At 45.8% G+C, this 17961-nt stretch overlaps 1 protein-coding gene across 1 annotated transcript in view; it reads right to left on the bottom strand.

Annotated features, from left to right (window-relative positions):
- The window catches only part of LOC135878316 (acyl-CoA (8-3)-desaturase-like), a 30547-nt gene extending 18729 nt beyond the window's left edge, over positions 1-11818 (bottom strand). The window contains exons 1-2 of the mRNA XM_065403946.1: positions 11496-11818; positions 438-548 (exon numbers count right to left, since the gene is read on the bottom strand). Coding sequence (XP_065260018.1) covers positions 438-548; positions 11496-11726 — 342 coding nt within the window. The 5' untranslated portion in view covers positions 11727-11818. The remainder of the gene's footprint in view (positions 1-437; positions 549-11495) is intronic.
- Between the last annotated feature and the right edge of the window lie 6143 nt (positions 11819-17961).

Below are 17961 nucleotides of genomic sequence, written 5' to 3'. Positions count from 1 at the left end.
ATCATGGCAGTGAAGGAAACATTTTACCAACAGGTTCTATTCCCTCTGAAAAGAGACATTGCAACACTAGGGAACAGCTGACAGGCTCTGTCAACCCCATTGACAGTCTTTGTACCACTGGGGAGATCCTGTGCCTGACACATTCTTCCCTACTGTCGCTGCTATGTGGGATTCACTGTGGGAATTGTGTATTGGGCAGAAGTCTGTGAGAGACTGGACCTGCCATTCCCAGTGTGGGTCACTATGACACCAGGGGAAGCTCACAGCCAATGTTTCTTCAGCCCTCCTCCACCAGACACACTGGTTTCCATATGCAATGTGAAGTATATTGGGGGTTCTGACAGACTGTACATGAATGAAATGTGGATTTGCATTTTCCCAGAGCATCCTCCCAATTCCAGATCCAGTTGTGTTTCTGGCCTTTTGTACAAACTCACATTTTTGGTGGGCTCAAAGCTTGGTTGATCCAGGGCCAGCTCCCCAATCTGCAATGAGCTCATGTACTTTCTCACCAGCCCCTTATCAATGTGAAATGCTTCAAAGGGATCCTGAAAAAACATGTAAGTGAATGGAGTGAGAAAAATCCCAGAAGATATTAAGCTAACATCTTATTAAAACGATATTAAGCTAGCTGAAGAAAATTAGGTCCCATCTCAGCAGGAAGCAACTCTGGATTAAAATTCAATACAATACTGTATGTTTCCTGTTCTATTCTGGCATCTGAAATCAATGCATTAAAATACTCATTAAAAAAATGTTTAACTTGTATAATACACTAAACAGAATATGCCTGCAACATTTAATTACAAATGTATACTTTCATATAAAACTCAATTTATTTCAACATATTAAATCATGTTAGATCTGTTTCAAACATGAAAAAAAAAATCACAAAAAATATCAAAAGTGTTCCCCTTTCACTGGGTTCAAAACAGACCCCTTTTCCTTCCTTCCTTCTTTCAATTATTTGTGAATTTTTAAATCAAAACATTTATCCAAAACATTTTAAAAATGGTTATCAGTGTTTCCGAAATTTTGTAAATAAAAATTACATCATTTACAATAATGATTTGTATGAAATAAAAGTTTTGATAACCATTTCCATCATGTTTTTGGTAACCCTTTTAATAAAAAAAAAATACTGAAAAAAACCCATAAAACATTCTGCAAAAAATGAAAAGTTTCAAAAAAGTGAAGTTTTTTGGGACAAATTTCATTTTCAAAACAAGGTAATATTTTCCGTGAAAGTTTTTTTTGTTCAAAAAAATTTCAGTCAGGACTATGTGCTGTATTTAAAAATAGCAGCAAGAAAAAAATCCATATGATAAATCTGTGCTCATACATTTACTCTTGAGATTACTGGAGATGTAGCAATAAAGGGGTATAAAATCGGTAAGAAAGAGTCATTCTTGGTAGTTTGTACAGTATTAGATGGATTCAAAACATCTTGCTTCATATCTGGGTCATCTGAAAGAGATGCTCCCATTACAGAAAAAATAATCCTTGAAAATTTGAAAGACCTTGAAAGACCTCCTGAGGTCTCTTTCAACCCTAATACAATATAATAAAATATTTTGAGAGAAATGATAATTTTGTCTCATTTAAAAAGTATCTTTTAGTATCTAGAGCTTTACCAAATATATACCTATTGCATAATCTATTTGAAAATATTGGTAAAACGTTTCCGTTAATTTATTCAACGGACGTTGTAAGTGCCTTAAGGCGGGAACTGTCTGTCTGTACAGTACATAGCACAATGAGGTCCCGGTCTATAACTGGGACTCTTAGGCACTACTGCAATATAAATTAATTGTTAATGTTATCAGTAATAACACTATTTGACAAGCTCTAATGGGACTTGATCCTGCTCCCATTTAAGTCAATGGAAAAACTCCCATTCATTTGAATGGTGAAGGATTAAGCCCTTGGTATGCATCAACTGTCTTAATAATAAAACTTTAGACGACTCATTAACTGAGACAGAGAGAAGATGGATGAGGTAATATCTTTTATTAGACCAACTTCTTAGAAAATCTCTGTGCTGTTCAAATGTTTGTCTCTTCTGCCAACAGAAGTTGGCCCAATAAAAAGTATTACCTCATGCACCTTGTCTCTCTCATATCCTGGGACCAAAACCACTACAACACTGCAAACAACTTGTTAATTGCCAGTTTTACAATATTTCAGTTGGCAAAATGTTGTTAGAGCCAACAGGCCCCACATGCCCTCCAGATCCAGACACAAATCATTGGAACAAACCCAGTAGTGAGCTCCCATGCTCTTTGACCTTAGCGACATTTTGCTTTGGGATCCATTACAAAATACAGAGGAACAAAGAAGTAGGATAGCAGAATATTATTTTTTTTTTAAAATGAACCTGCTCCTTTTTTTTTTTTTTGTATTTTAATGATACATTTTCTTCTCCAAAGAGAAACTAATGCTCTTTCTCCTGTCCTGAGCCTCACAAATATCCATCGATTAGATAGATGGATATTAATGAATGAATGAAAGAAAGAAACAAACCAACCAAAAAATAACAGGAGTACTTGTGGCACCTTAGAGACTAACAAATTTATTAGAGCATAAGCTTTCGTGGGCTACAACCCACTTCAACCCACGAAAGCTTATGCTCTAATAAATTTGTTAGTCTCTAAGGTGCCACAAGTACTCCTGTTATTTTTGCGGATACAGACTAACACGGCTGCTACTCTGAAACCAACCAAAGTTCGGGAACAATATCTAGCTAGGCTGTGCCCTTCTGGCCCTGATCTGTGAGTCAATACTCACAGACATTGAAATTCTGTCCAGCTTCAGGTAGCCACTGACAAAGAGGCACCCGCTGATCCTCAAGAAACCCCAAGGAGGAGTCAAATTCCTAGCATCACTTGAGTGGAAGCCACCAAGTAGCACAACCTCCAGAAGATGCTGTGATAGTTGGAACCTGCAGGTGGTGTTTTGAACCAAAGATGCCATTAGCACCACAGTGTATAGGCACATTTATCAACTATAAATCTATGCTAGTGTTGCTGGAGTCAGGACTTGTGGTTGCACATTAACAAGCTGAGTGCTTTGAGAGAGACGGCATGCTCAGAGCCAGAAATATGTAACCTCACTTTGCCATCATCATCCAAGCCAAAGTCAATACCATCTGGCAGGACCTCTCCATTTCTTCATTCTCCTCTCCCTCCCCTCCTGAATTTCTGTCTTGAATTGCTTTTATTCTGTCCCTCTCCAGTCTCCAATTCCATAACGTGTGTCCTCAGCCTTGTCCACTCCCAGTCATTTTCTTATCCTAAAATCTCTCCTCTGGTTTTCTCCCCTCTACCTCCAAACATGCAATTATATCTTCAATCCCAAAATATCCTTTTGACACCACCTGTCTCTTTAATACCCATATCCCTCCTTTCCTTCACCTCTAACCTCATGTGAGCAGTTTACTTCTCTGCCCTCCATTTCCCTTCCTCCAGTTCTCTCTTTGACCCTCTACAGTATGAGCTTCACTCACTTCAGAGTAATCTCTGTCACCTATATCCCTAACTACTCTCTCCTTTAGCCATTTCTAATGGGTCTCTTCTCCATCATCATTATCCTTGGCCCCTGCCATTTCAGACACAGTAGAACAAAGATATAAAAAGTTCCAATGGCGAAAGATGAAGCTAGACAAACTTGGATTAGAAGTAAGGCACATGTTTTTAACAGTGAGGGTAATTTACCATTGGAACAACTCTGGCTCTGGTGGATTTTCCATCAATGGAAATGTTTAAATCAAGATTGGATGTTTTTCAAAAAGATATGGTCTAGTTCAAATAGGAATTAATTCAAGGAAGTCTTATTGCCTGTGATGTACAGGAGATCGGACTAGTTGTTCACAGTGGTCCCTTCTGCCTTTAGACATTACAAATCTATGAAACAGGGCTTCCATTGCTCTCCACTTTCTTGGTATCCTCTTACATTTTTGACTTCTCCATCTAGGGCCTTCACATACTCCTTTCTCTGTCAGAGTCCTCTAGGTCTCTCTTATTTTCCCTTTACATTCTCTCCTTTGGATAACTATATTCAATGACTCTCCCAGGTTCGGTATCACCTCCACGCTGTTGTTTCCCAAATTTACCTCTCATCCCCAAACTATTACCGTCAGTCCAGTTCCACTTCTCCACCTATTGCCTATATTTTCCCCTTGGAAATCTCATAGCCACTGGAAAGTCAATGGGCCAAATGCATTTCTGATCCAAGATCACTGACTTGGTGGGGTTTCACCAGGACTAATTTGGTCCGAACACTGAGTTTATTTTGCCTTTCAAAACCATTAATATGTTTCCTATCTTCCAAGTTCACATCACTGGCATCATCTTTGACTCTTCTTCTTGCCTTTCCTCACATACAGATTCTGCAAATCCAGCCACTTATTTCTCTACAACAAACTAAGATTTCTGAGTAAAGGAAAGATTGGGAAAAAAGTATTTCCCCTCCTTGTGACCTTTTCTTGAACCACTTTACAGCCAAAATGGCAGAGGATTGAAAGCTGAAATTAGCAGGGAAACAACCCATATCGAAGGGCCTTTGAGACTATATCTACACTGCAGCAGGGTGGTGTAATTCTCAGCTCAGGCAGAGAGACACACGTGAGCGCCGCTCAAGATAGTGCACTAAATATTGCAGTGTGGCCATGGTAGCACAGGCAGCCGCTTGGGCTAGCCACTCAAGTACAACCCCATCCTGACCCCATTTGAGTGGTCCAGAGAAAATTGGTTTTGATTTGACTGAGTCATGGGGCTTCAAAAAACATTTGCTGCACATGCCCAATCTAGTTTGTATGAGTCTTCCTGCTAGACTCACAGGAGGCACAGCTAAGGAAGACAACACCATGCATGAAGATACAGCTAATGAAACTGCACAGTGAAAAGTGTAGACTGGGGTGTAAGGGCTGGGACAGGGACTCCTCTCCTCCCTTTCTGTACACCAATTTCCTCCAACCCAAGACCTCTTATAACTGGGTATATAACTCTTATTATATAGGTCACTCTGTGCTCTAGACCCACAGTTCATAAAAATCAACAGAAGGGAGAAGGCGAGGAACTGCTATACTGGACACCTAGTCAGGTAGGAAGTGGTTGTTAAACACAAACTGGTCAGGGGGCATTCAAACCCCTGGCCCAACGAGTCAAAGGATCACAGACCCTAGGACTCGTCCACATCAAGCAGTCACTCAAATATCCTCCACCCCCACTGGTGAGGCAATCATTCAAAACACCCTCCCTTTTCCCTTCTCAGTGCAGGGAGAAGGAATAATTCCGTCACTTCTCCCCCAAGTGGGTTTCTCCATCAGTTTCTCTTTCTCACTGTGATGGAATGCATCCCTGTATTCACACCCTACTGTAATAATCTTTGTACAAAATATGCCTTGTAACATATCATTTGAAAACTAATAACTTACTGGTAGATAATATCATGATAGAATGTACATAGCAATGTTATATGTAAAGTTATGTATTCCCCCTCCCTCCCCCCAAATAATGTTGATGGAACCAAGGAAAATCTGCATTTCAGCAAACAGACGTGAGAACAAACAGCATGGAACTTCTTTCACCACCAGACACCATGTTACCTTCTTTGCTGTTTGAATGAACTTTAACTAGGGGTAACCTCCATGAAAATGCATTTCAAAGGGTAACTGAACTATAGACGTGAGGGGAAAAAGACACCCCAAGTTCTCCCTCCCTGTCCATCTCTCTCTTTTTACTTAAGACGACAAAAGAAACAGCTGTTGGACTCTGGGAGCAGATCCCAGCTTGAAAGTTTGGTCACCAATGTACTGAAAACATGTGGTAAGAGACTTCACCTTGAACCAACTCTAGTTTAAGTTTAGAAAGCGTTTTATCTTTATTTTTGTAACCATTTCTGACTTTAATGCCTTATTATTTGTACTCACTTAAAATCTCTCTCTTTGTAGTTAAAGAAACTTGTTTTATTCTTTAATTAAAACTAATACAGTGTTGTGAATTGTTTGGGTAACCTCCATTTATGGTAGCAGACTGTTGTATGTTGATCCCCTTAGAGGGGCAATGGACTATCCAGGAGAGGTCTGGACTGCGAACACATTTTTTGGGGTGTGGAAATCTGGGAATGGAAGTCTGTTGGGGTCACCCTGCAAGTAGTAACCAAAGCTGGTGGGAACCAGAGTGTGGCTGGTGTTTGTTGGCAGGCTGCTGGGGTCAGAGCTGCTGGACCAGGGCTGTGACTATACACAGAGACTCAGGGTGTGACCTGCAGGCTGACTGTGAAGAGCTTAGGTTTAGAGGCACCCCAGGTTGCAAGGCAAGTGGTGACACAGCCCCTCATTGGTCTGGATTGCAACCCATAATGTCCTACTTGCCCCTTTCCACCTGGGACAGGTGGTGTCTCTCATTCTCTCACCTCTCATGTTCATGACCCTGCTCCCCAGGAGCCCACTCCCCCATCCCTCTGCTTGTTCTGATCTCTCCAGGTAGCTCCTAGCTCCTCCAACTGCCCATCCCAAGTGCTATAGAACCTGCTGGCCCCAAGATTCTGCCCCATCCCCTGCTAATGGAGCATCACCCAGAAGATTCTGGTGCCTGTTTGAGCAGCTGGAGGGAGGGGGCATCCCTGGTTTACCCGGGCGACATGGACTGACCGGTGCCCAGTGTTGGTACCTGTCCCGGTGTTTGTGGGACACAGCCAGAGTTCAGAGGACTGCCCCACGTCCCTCGGTGCTGTAAAGTGGTTCTGTTAACAACCCAGTGTTTTCCTACTGGGCCCATGTACGGGGCTGGTCTTGAGGCAGAGTTGATGCTGCTGCATACTTCCGGAGGCAGTCAGGTGGCCATACCTTCCCCCCAGAGGACTGGAGCCTCCGCCATTGCACTGCAGAGCTGACAGCAGGGGCAGCACTTTGTGGGTCACCTACAAGCAGCTGTGACTGGAGACCTGGAGAAGGGGTCTGGTGTCTGCACTGGCCTGGACCTGCCACCACATTCCTTCCAAGCCCCTGTATAGCAGATGACAGTGCCAACTTGGCCCACTCATCCCTGCCCAAGCCATTACTCAGGGTTAACACCAGCCCAGGGCCAAGAAGTTGAATGTGCAAGTGACCATTGATGCTGGTGTTTGGACAGGGTGGGGGATCCTCTATATATGTATATTTGGGATTATTTTTTCCAACATGTATTACTTTGAACATTGAATTTCATCTACCGTTTTGTTGCCCAATCAGCCAGTTTTGTAAGAGCCCTCTGCAACTCTTTTGTAAGAGTCCTCTTGCAATCAGCTTTGGATTTATCTATCTTGTAAAGTTTGCAAATAATACAACTTCACTGTTCACCCCCTTTTCCTGATCATTAATGAATATGTTAAACAGTATAGATCCTTGGGTTCTGTTCACCCCTCTCCATTGTGAAAACTGACCATTTATTCCTATCCTTTGTTTCTTATCTTTCAACCAGTTACTGATCCATGAAAGGACCTTCCCTCTTATCTCATTTCTACTTATTTCCTTCAGAGCCGTTGGTGCCAAATATCACAAGACTCATGATAAAATCACTAGAGTTGGCAACACTATTGCAGGCCTGGGACATGTCTTAATTTAGGCAACATATTTAGTCGGTACAATACAGGCCTGGGAGTCAGGAGAACCCAGACTCTAGTTCCTGTGTTTGTCACAGACTTGCTATGTGTCCTTGCACGTGTCACTTAAGTTGTCTGTACTCCGCTTCTTTGCCTAAAAATATGGATAATAATCCTTACCCGCACTTGTAAAATGCTGCGAGATCTTCAGATGAAAGGTAACGTGTTAACCTCAAGTATAATTATCATTATCTCAGGGCTAGATTTTTACTTTAGGCACTGCCCTGACCAAGCTGCACCACCCCAGCTGTAGTGTTGGGATGCATTGTGACCCTGAGCCACACTTTTGAGCCACAATTCTTTCCTCCGTGCTCATGAGACCTATACCAACAGTACACTTCCTCCTCCTGCTGGCTCAGCTACTCTGGCCCATTCACTTGCTTGGGGTGGTAGTAAGCAGGTGAGTAGCCCCACTTACTCCTTTATAAATGAGCCAAATGTCCAGGTAGCTCACTCATGGATGTATGGGAATTTCTTACTCCCTTTTAGAAGTATGCAGTGCAGGTAACAATCTAACCCTATGTTTATAAAGCAAGATATATAGGCAAACTGTATTTCTTAATAATTGTTTTGGTGTATAAATACTATGGTAATAGACATGTTACAAACAGCTATAGTAGGATACACTTTAATGCCACCCACACCTCATCTGGTTACAAGGAACACAACAATAAAGCAGGGATGGAAAGTGAAAGCAGGTGATGACTAGCTTTGGGTAATGGGCTGATCAGGGAAGGAAGAGAGAAGTGAAGCTAGGGCCATAGAGCAGAAAGAGCCTGCAGAACATCAGCAGTTCTGTTACTGGAACTGACAGCTGTTTGGCATCATGGCACGAGGTAGTAAGACATCTTATGTAACTGAGTAGGTTTGATACGCCTAAGGCTACTAGTTTCTCCATTTGCGTGTACCTGTTGGAGGGCCTGGATACATAATCAAAGCAGGAACGATGCCATAGTTTAGACTAGTCATTGCATCTTTCCAGGTGCTTCTATAGCCATGACCATAGTATCAGAGTGCCTCAATCTTTTATTATATAGATCTGTACAACACCCCAATAAGTTAAGGAAGTGCTATTATCCCCATTTAACAGATGGGAAACTTCAGCACAGAGAGATTAAGTGACTTGCCCCACGTCTCACAGAGAGTCTGATACAGCAGGTACTTGAACTAGTGTTCCCAAGTCCAGTCTACTGCCCTAGCCACTGAGATATCTCCTTTCATTCACCTGGTGGCTGTAGAGTGGCAGTAACCTCTAATGGAGGCAAAGTCTCTAACGCACATTTTGGAAATGATAGTACTAACAAAGAAGAATCATGAGCCACATTCTTAAAAGGACCATGCACTTTTTTGTGACATAATTTTATTTACCATTTCCTTATTACCTCTGGCCAACAATACTTGTGTTACTGTAGAGAAAGTAATTGTGCTATTAAGCAAGTACATTCAGATCAGTCTCCTTTTGTAAAAACAAAACAAACCAAAAAAACCACCACCTTGAGTACACAATCTGATCACAATGAGAAAAAACAGCCCCCTCATGAATGCCTAGCTCCACTACATCCCTTGGAGAAAACCCACCCTCTGACAATAAGGCAGTCAGCATATCACAGAGCCACCAAACTTCCTCACAAGCTGATTAGCTGACTGCTGGTTACCTCTTGCCTCTTGATTCCACTTCCCCTATCTGATTCCACTTCCCTCCATGTTGAGAGCTTCAAGACCTTGTATGAGAAGGACAAGGGAAGGAAACACACGTGATCCCTTCCGTCCCCTCACCCTTCTTCAGTGAGCCCCAGTCCCTTTTATTTCCTGCTTCTATTCCCACAGGCAAAAAACAAACAGGATTGGTGCTGAAGAGGTGACATCCAGTTCTGAAGTAAGGCTGATATTTACCAGTATGTCCTGACTTGTATTTCATCACCTTTTCTAAGGAATATTTCTTTAAATCAATAGTGCTCCTCTTCCGTCTTATATTTCTCATGCTGCCCTCAATGCAACTGCAGGGATGCTGGAGCAATTTTTAATAGTGGGGTGCTGAGAGCCATTTCACCAAACTGTAAACCCTATATATAATGGAAACCACTTCAAGCCAAGGGGTGCTGCCACACCCCCAGCACCTCTCGTTCCAGCACCTATGTGCGATTCCCACCTGTCAGCTTTTTGGTGTGAAACCAGCTAGGAGTAGTGCACAGCTGATAAGATCAAGGTGTATGGATCAGCTTTCAGAGTAGGCAGGTACAAACGGTGTTTTAAAATGCTTCAAAATTGGAGGTTTACATTCTGAAATTTATCTATCAAAAATGATATCCCAGACCTATGGATTGGCTAACATATCCTAAACACCAGATGTGACTTATATGAGGGAACTCAATGTGCAAGTGCAGTGATTTTTTATTATTATTATTTTTTAGGAAGGTTGGAAAGGGAAGCAGGAAGAACACCATTTTTACCTGTTGATTTTGTTTCCCAAAACACAATTAAGAGGCAGGAGAACCAGTGAAATTGTAGACATCTTTAGCACCTTTCTAAACACCACATTTTATTTCACAAGTCCCCCAGCATCTGGTATGGTACTGTATCACTTAGCAACAAAAATGAATGATTAACCATTTAAGGAAAGGGTGAGAGAGGAGTTCTCAGTATTCAAGAGCCAGAAGGAGAAAGCAAATAAAAGAAATGATAGCCACTCCAAAGGTGAACAAGAAATTAACTTTTATATAAAGAAAACTGAGCAGTAATACAAAGAAGAATTTAAATGCGACCCAGCCATAATGTAGCCCAATGATTTCAGTGGGACTGTAGGTTGTAAGATGCAGCTGCATTTTCAGTCACAGGCCAACCCTCATAAAAACTCCTAGGTGAAGAAGGTGGATAAGTCAGAAACAATTTAGAAAAATACCTTTTGCTAGTAAAAAATGCCTCTCAGATTGTTTCAGGTTGGGCACTAGCCAGCTGCCCAAGTCACAGAGGGTGGCATAAGACTGGAGGCCCCTGAAACAGGGGGTTACAAGGGTATGTTTGTGGTCTGCCAGCAGACACGGATAACAAGATGTCAGATAATTGAATGTCTGACACGGACTTAAAGAGGCTTATAAAGGGACAGCTACAGCTGGGCATTAGGGACTGAGAGCAGGAAGCACAGCCTATGGAATATTGGGTTTTGGCTTTGTTTGTCTGCTCAGTGATATCTTTTCACATCTACATAATGTGCCAAGAGTTAACAGATTCTTTTCCACCCACAGAAACAGAAAACTCATCTCTTAGCAACCTGTGACTCCTAGTTCCCTAAAACAGCAGAGTGTTTTACCCCTCAATTATTTCTCCCACAAGAATCAGTGTCACGGAGGAGAGAGGGATCTGAGTGAAAAGAACATTTGTTTCTATCTATGGGCATTAGGGGAGGCAGTTTTCCCTGCCACTCAACTCCCAGCATAAACCACCTCAAGTGACATCTGTCTGTAGGAACCACACTCCAACGCCTGTTGAATCGGGAAGTTCCGTTGGCTAGAAGTCACCGGCCTAGTGATATCAGTAACAAAGGATTAGATAAACGCTGTGCAGTTTAGTGCGATTGCACGCACAAATCTCTCTCATATGACAAATACCTTTCTCCTCAGCCTACAACTGAGACCTTCTGTAGTCTTGATAAATCAGTCATGTCTATAGCTCTCCAACGCAGCTGTCCTGACCGTACAGAGGCCAATTACTTGGGCCCTCCCCTCTGCTGCCACCAGCGTGGCATCCTGCCCCGCACAATGACTGATAACCCAACTACCCCATCCCCTGCCCGCTTGGGTCCCAGTTCTGTTCCCTGCCCTGCCCACGCTGATAAACCGGACGCCTCTGCCCCTCACCGTGGCGTCCTGCCCCGCGTAGCTGCTGATGACTCGGGCGCCCCCCGGGTGCCGCCGGTAGAACTGGCTGATGTCATAGACCTTCCTGTCGATCACCAGCCACCGCTCCTGCTGCGGGTGCCCCCGGCCCGTGCGGAGCCCGATCTCCTCCCAGGTGAAGCGCCGCGGGGAGGAGCCCGCACCCGGCTCCGGCTCCTCCATCCCCGCCTTAGGACCCCGCAGAGGAGCCATTCCCCGCTGTCTCAGCGCTGAGACCCGCTAAGCCAGCCAGCTACTGAGCCGCGTCCGCTCCGCTCGATCATAACCAAACTGCGTACTGTGAGCTAACCGACCCGCCTCTGCCGCGCCCTTCCCCTAAGCTATCCGCCTAGACGTGCCCTGGGGAACCAATTGGCTCACGAAAGCCCACCCACAACTTCACTTCCCTAAACTACATCTCATCCCGTCCCTCAAGAGCCCATTGGCTGCCCCGCTCTCTTCAGTCCTAAACCAACTCACTGGCTATCCCAGCAGTCAATCAAATCCCAGCCGGGCAATTTACTACTTTATTTCTTAAAGGGGCCCACGTTGCTAAAATCACTCCCATTCGCCTTTTTCCGGAGTCTGTGGGAGCAGAGGAGAAGAGCTGGAATCCCTAGCCTGAAGCTGCTTGTGGAGGGACAGGCTCAGGCTGTCAAGTGAGACTATCCTGCAGCCACCAGCTGTGGCACCTGATAGATTCCCCTCTGAGCTTCACTAGCTAGGACAATACATAATGAAGGAGAGACAAGGTGGGCGAGGTAATCATTGACTAGATCAACTTCTGTTGGGGAAAGAGGCAAGCGTTCCAGTGACACAGAGCTCTTCTTCAGGTCTGTGTAAGCTCCAAAGCTTGTCTCGTTCACAGGAGTTTGTCCAATAAAAGATACAGTATTATCTCCCCAGCCTTATCTCTATTTCTACTCAGATATGTTAATATAAACCACTAAAGATAATGGGGTTTATGCATCAGTCACTGAGAGCATTAGCTAATAACAAGTAGGCTGCAGCGGTCATCGAATGATTTGACTAGCCTGCAGAACTTTTATTTCTAGTGATGATGCCAGGGGCGGCTCCAGGCACCAGCACAGCAAGCACGTGCCTGGGACGGCAAGCCGCGGGGGGCGCCCTGCCAGTCGCCGTGAGGGCTGCAGTCAGGCTGCCTTCGGTGGCATGCCTGCAGGAGATCCGCCAGTCCCGCGGCTTCGGTGGCAATTCGATGGTGGGTACGCCGAAGGCGCGGGAGCGGCAGGGCCGGTGCTTCCATTAAGGCAAACTAGGCGGTTGCCTAGGGCGCCAAGATTTGGGGACGCCAAAAAGCTGTGTCCCCAATTTTTTTTTACAGCGTTCCTGGGCTGGGCTGCCGGCGGCATGCTGACACGTGCGTCTCAGACTCCCTCTCCCAGTGCAGCGGCCACTCCATGCAATTATTGTCATTGCCAGCGGGGGCGGCGTGCTTGGGAAGGGGGCGTAGCAGAGGTGAGCTGGGGTGGGGAGCCCTGCGGCAGCTCCCCCCCCCACGCTGAGGCACCCCCCCACCCCGCGGCAGCTCCCCACCCTCCCGGCCCTGGGAGCCGTGCGGCAGCTCCCCACCCCAGCTCATCTCTGGGCGGCGTGCTCGGGGAGGAGGCGGAGCAGAGGTGAGCTAGGGTGGGGAGCTGCCGCACGGCTCCCCGCGGGGGGGGCACCTCAGGGCAGAGGGGAGGGGAGCTGCCGTGGGGGGGGGGGCGCCTCAGGGCAGAGAGGGGGCAGGGAGCTGCCGCAGGGCTGGGGGGGGGGCGCAAGGTGGAAGTTTCGCCTAGGGCGCTAAACTTCCTTGCACCAGCCCTGTGGACCGGTGGATCTCCCACAGGCATGCCACCAAATCCGCCTTACCGGCGGACCTCCCGCAGGTGCGCCGCCGAAACTGCTGTGCTTAGAGCGGCAAAATACATAGAGCCGCCCCTGGATGATGCACAAAATAGAAAGAGCCCCAACATGGCTGTCGCAGCCTAGACTGAGTTTTCAGGGCTGGCAATTAAAAATGTAGTGTAACTCATGTTACATTTGATACAAAGGTCATTGAAAGACAATAAACATGAAACCCCATGATGCCATCTTTACAGACCCTTTTCAGAGTAGAACTACACTTTACATTACTTTGACCCAGACCATGATGAGTTTTAAAGATTGTTATTACCACCTTGAATTGTACCTGAAGTGAACGATGACCAGTAGAGTGCATGGAGCATGGTGTACCATATCGTATAGACCAGAGGTGGGCAAACTGCGGCCCGCGGGCCACATCCGGCCCTCAGGACCCTCCTGCCCGGCCCCTGAGCTCCTGCCCCTGGAGGCTAGCCCCCGGCCCCTCCCCTGCTGTTCCCCTTCCCCCGCAGCCTCAGCTCAATGCTCTGGGTGGCGGGGCTGCGAGCTCCTGGGGCAGCGCAGGTGCACAGCCGGGGCCTGACCCAGTGCTATGGGCTGCACGGTGGCGTGGCTGGCTCCCGCCGGGTGGCGCAGCTGCCTGTCCTGGTGCTCTGGGCAGCACAGCTGTAGCGCTGCCAGCCACCAGTGCTCCAGGCAGTGCGGTAAGGGGGCAGGGAGTGGGGAGGGGGGGTTGGATAGAGGGCAGGGGAGTTTGGGGTGGTGGTCAGGGGGCGGGGGTGTGGATAGGGGTTGAGGCGGTCAGAGGGCGGGGAACAGGAGGGTTGAATGGGGCAGAGTCCCCAGGGGGGCAGTCAGGAAGGAGAGGGGGGGTTGGATGGGGTGGTGGTCAAGGGACAGGGAACAGAGGGGGGTTGGATGGGGCAGGAGTCCTGGGGGGGCTGGCAGGAGGCGAGAAGCAGGAGGGGTCAGATAGGGGGCAGGGCCGGGCCACGCCTGGCTGTTTAGGGAGGCACAGCCTCCGCTAACCGGCCCACCATACAATTTTGGAAACCCGATGTGGCCCTCAGGCCAAAAAGTTTGCCTGCCCCGGTATAGAAATATAGTCTAATATACAATAATGTAGTATGTAGGTCCTAGTCCCAAGATTTAGGCAGGGATGGGTGTTTTGAAATATTGAATAGACATTTTGAAATGGCAATTGGCGAGTTAATACTGAAAAGCCACACTGAAAAAATACATGTTTTAAAGGAGCATCTGAATGAGAACAGGGCACTTGGCTGGCACACAAGAAGAGGAAGGGTGCTCTAAACTTAAGCATGGAAGAAGGGGCAAATACAAGAATGGGTGGAGAATGTAAAAAGGAGGACACTAGTGAAGGTAGTATTGATTAAATGTCAGCAATGAGAAAGGAGCTCAGCAAACAAAATGTATGACAAATGCTATGTTATAGGACAGTGGCTTTCAACCTGTGGTCCATGGACCCCTGGGGGTTCACAAACTATGTTGAAGGGGTCAGTGAAAGGTGACTATGAAAATAGAGTTTCAGATCCCAGAAAAGGCATTCAATTTTTCTGACCAATCAAAAATATGTGAATACTCCCACCTTCAGGTCAAAACCCAGAAATGTTGTTACCATAGAAGCCCACAGTTTAGCACCCTCTCTCACACTGCATTAAATGCCATGCCAAGCATATGCAACATTTCTAGTTTAATTCTGTTCAGTCAGTTTTCAGTCTAAGACTTTTATGGTAGGGGTTCATGGACCACAGGCAGAATTTCCAAAGTTGTCCACACCTCCCTCTGAAAAATTTTAGGGGTCCGCAAATGAAAAAGGTTGAAAACCACTGTTATAGGACATAGACATCTATAGAGTTGGTGGTTGTGAGCAGTCAGACAAAGTAGGATTACCTTATTTTAAGTGTCCAAAAAGAGGACACTCCATGGGGCCCCGGCCCCGCCCTAACTCCGCCCCCAGCCCCACCCCTTCCCCACCCCCGCCCCTTCCCGGCCCCGCCCCAACTCTGCTGCTTCCCGCGAACATTTGATTCGCGGGAAGCCTGAAGCAGGCAGGCAGCAGGTAAGCTGGGGCTGGGGGGCGCAAGGAGGCGCGGCCCAGTCTGGCCCCCCCGGCCGAGCGGCTCCCTCTGGCAGCCGGCCGGCCGGCCCAGGCTAAGAGGCTCTGGCCCCGGCGTCTCCCGCCTGGCTCGGGCCCCGGGGCGCCGGCCCCCGGCCCCGCACCGCCGGCCCTGCACCGCTGGGCCCCCGGCCGGGCCCCAGCGGCTCCGGCCCCCGGCCGAACACCGCCGGCCCCAGCGGCTCCGGCCCCCGGCCGAACACCGCCGGCCCCTCCCTCCCTATTTTCCCGGACATGTCCGGCTTTTTGGGATTTCCTCCCGGATGGGGATTTGAGGCCCAAAAAGCCGGACATGTCCAGGAAAATCCGGACGTATGGTAACCCTAGACAAAGGAACAATCACAGAGTGGTGGGAGAATCCATCACATAGAGTAGTGATTCCAGGGTTTCTGATTCCAGGGTTTGCTGCCTTCCTAAACTGTCATGGACTGTTTGAGAGAGCAGGAAAAAAAAACACCAAAACAACCAAAAACCAAACAGTGTTTCACTGGTATTTCTTGCTGTTTTTTCAGTATTGCCAGGAGTTTCCTTTTTGTACTATCTGCATGTAAGACACTTCTTACTTGCTTACCAACACAGGGCCACTACTCCAATTCTGTTTATTTGTTAAAATAAAGTCCAGTTCAACCAGTCATGTGATATGAAAAATGTTACCCTCCATTTGAAACAATGTTTAAAAATCAGGTTACCAATAATTTTGTCTACAACTGTATACCTCATTTTGTACATTAGAGATAATTCAATTGATTTAGTTTTAAAAATAATAAAAAACAATCAGATGGATTCACTCACCATTCTGATAATGAGATGTTTGTGCCTGTCTTGTAGACACAAATCTTTCAATCCGGGGATGAATGTTTGACAAGGACACTTGGAGCATCTTTCGCGTGCTCAGCCAGTTGCAGTATTTTGTTTTCGTTGCAGTCATCACTGAAAATCCAATTTCGCAGAGATATGTGGAATGGAACATGAGCAAAGTTTTGACATCTGGTTCACTGAGTTGTGAGTATTCACTTCTGATTTTGATCCAGAAAACAGATAGAGTCACTTAATGAAAGTGTAACTTCAGACCCTCATGACTTGAGACTTCCAGCAACTTGTCCTCCAATGATAGTGACAAAGAGGTCTCAGTTTCTAGAGAGGAGAATGGATCATGAACCCATTGTTTTCCTTTTCATGGATCAGAGTCTGATGGGAAATAGTCCTTGAACTTTTGAAGAGTTGATTTTAGATGGGATGCAATTATTTCGCATAGGTGAGGCAGATCCACATCTTTACTGTCATCAATATCTGGAAATGCAAAAGATGGGAACATGTCATAACAATCACGCCCGACTCTCTTTTTCCAGACTTGGAGAGTTTTTTTTTTTTAAAGGCCACGATCTTGTCATCCAATACAAAGACACTCAACATAGAGAGATTGAACTGATTGAAGTGATCAAATATATCTGCCAAATATGCAAGTTTGGCGAGCATTGTAAATCCTGAAAGTATGCTGCCAGACGAGACTTCTTTTGAGACAGAAAAGCTTCAAGTTCACGTCGCAGTTCATATACTCGGTTTAATACTTTGCCATGGGATAACCACTGCACTTCAGCATATAAGAATAAATTCTGACCCCATTTCTTAACACATTGTAGCAAATATGCGACAATTGAGTCCATTTGCTTTCACAAAATTCACAATTTTAACAACTATATTGAGGACATCATTAAGCTCTGGAGACAATTTCTTGGCTGCCAAGACCTCTCGATGAATAAAGCGGTGTTGCTTGAGCAGTTGGTGCAACTTCCATCACTCTTGCCACTACACCAGAATGTCTGCCTGTCACTGCAGCCACTCTGTCAGTGCAAATTCCAACATAGCGGTCCCACCAAAGTCCATGTCCTGTCACATACTCATTTAGGACCCAGAAGATTTCTGTACCTGTTGTGTTTTGTGGCAATTCTTTACAGCAGAGATCTTCATGAAATGCGCATTCATAGGCATAGGCGCTGCCTTTTGTTTTTGCTGGTGGGTGCTTTTGAAGAGGTGTGTGTGTTGGGGTGGAGGGAGAAAGAGGCGCTCTGCCAGTTGGGGGGGGAAGGCTTTTTTCAGCATATTTATACACTTCTTTTATATTCTAGTTATTGAATGTGTGTATCATTGGTATCTTTACTATTTTAATGCTTAAATTGTTATGAACTACATAATTACATTATCATGAATTACAGCATATTAAAATCATTGCAGTCACCTACAAGCTGTCTTTGCTAATGTCCTAGTTAAAGACATTATGTGTCACTGTAGCTTTCTGGATGAAACAGTCAGCAATCTTATTTACATCTAGTTCCGTGGTATGGTCTTGATGCACGTTAAGGAAAGCTACATTATTCAGTTGCATCTGTCCCACTGATAACTGGAGATAATTTTTAAGTCTTCTGAAGCTGTAGAATAAGCATTCTG

The sequence above is a fragment of the Emys orbicularis genome, chromosome 4 (genome assembly GCF_028017835.1).
Source record: "Emys orbicularis isolate rEmyOrb1 chromosome 4, rEmyOrb1.hap1, whole genome shotgun sequence".
NCBI classification, from domain to species: domain Eukaryota; kingdom Metazoa; phylum Chordata; order Testudines; family Emydidae; genus Emys; species Emys orbicularis.
The sequence above is the reverse complement of the archived record's forward strand: the minus strand, read 5'-3'. Positions and strand labels throughout refer to the sequence as shown.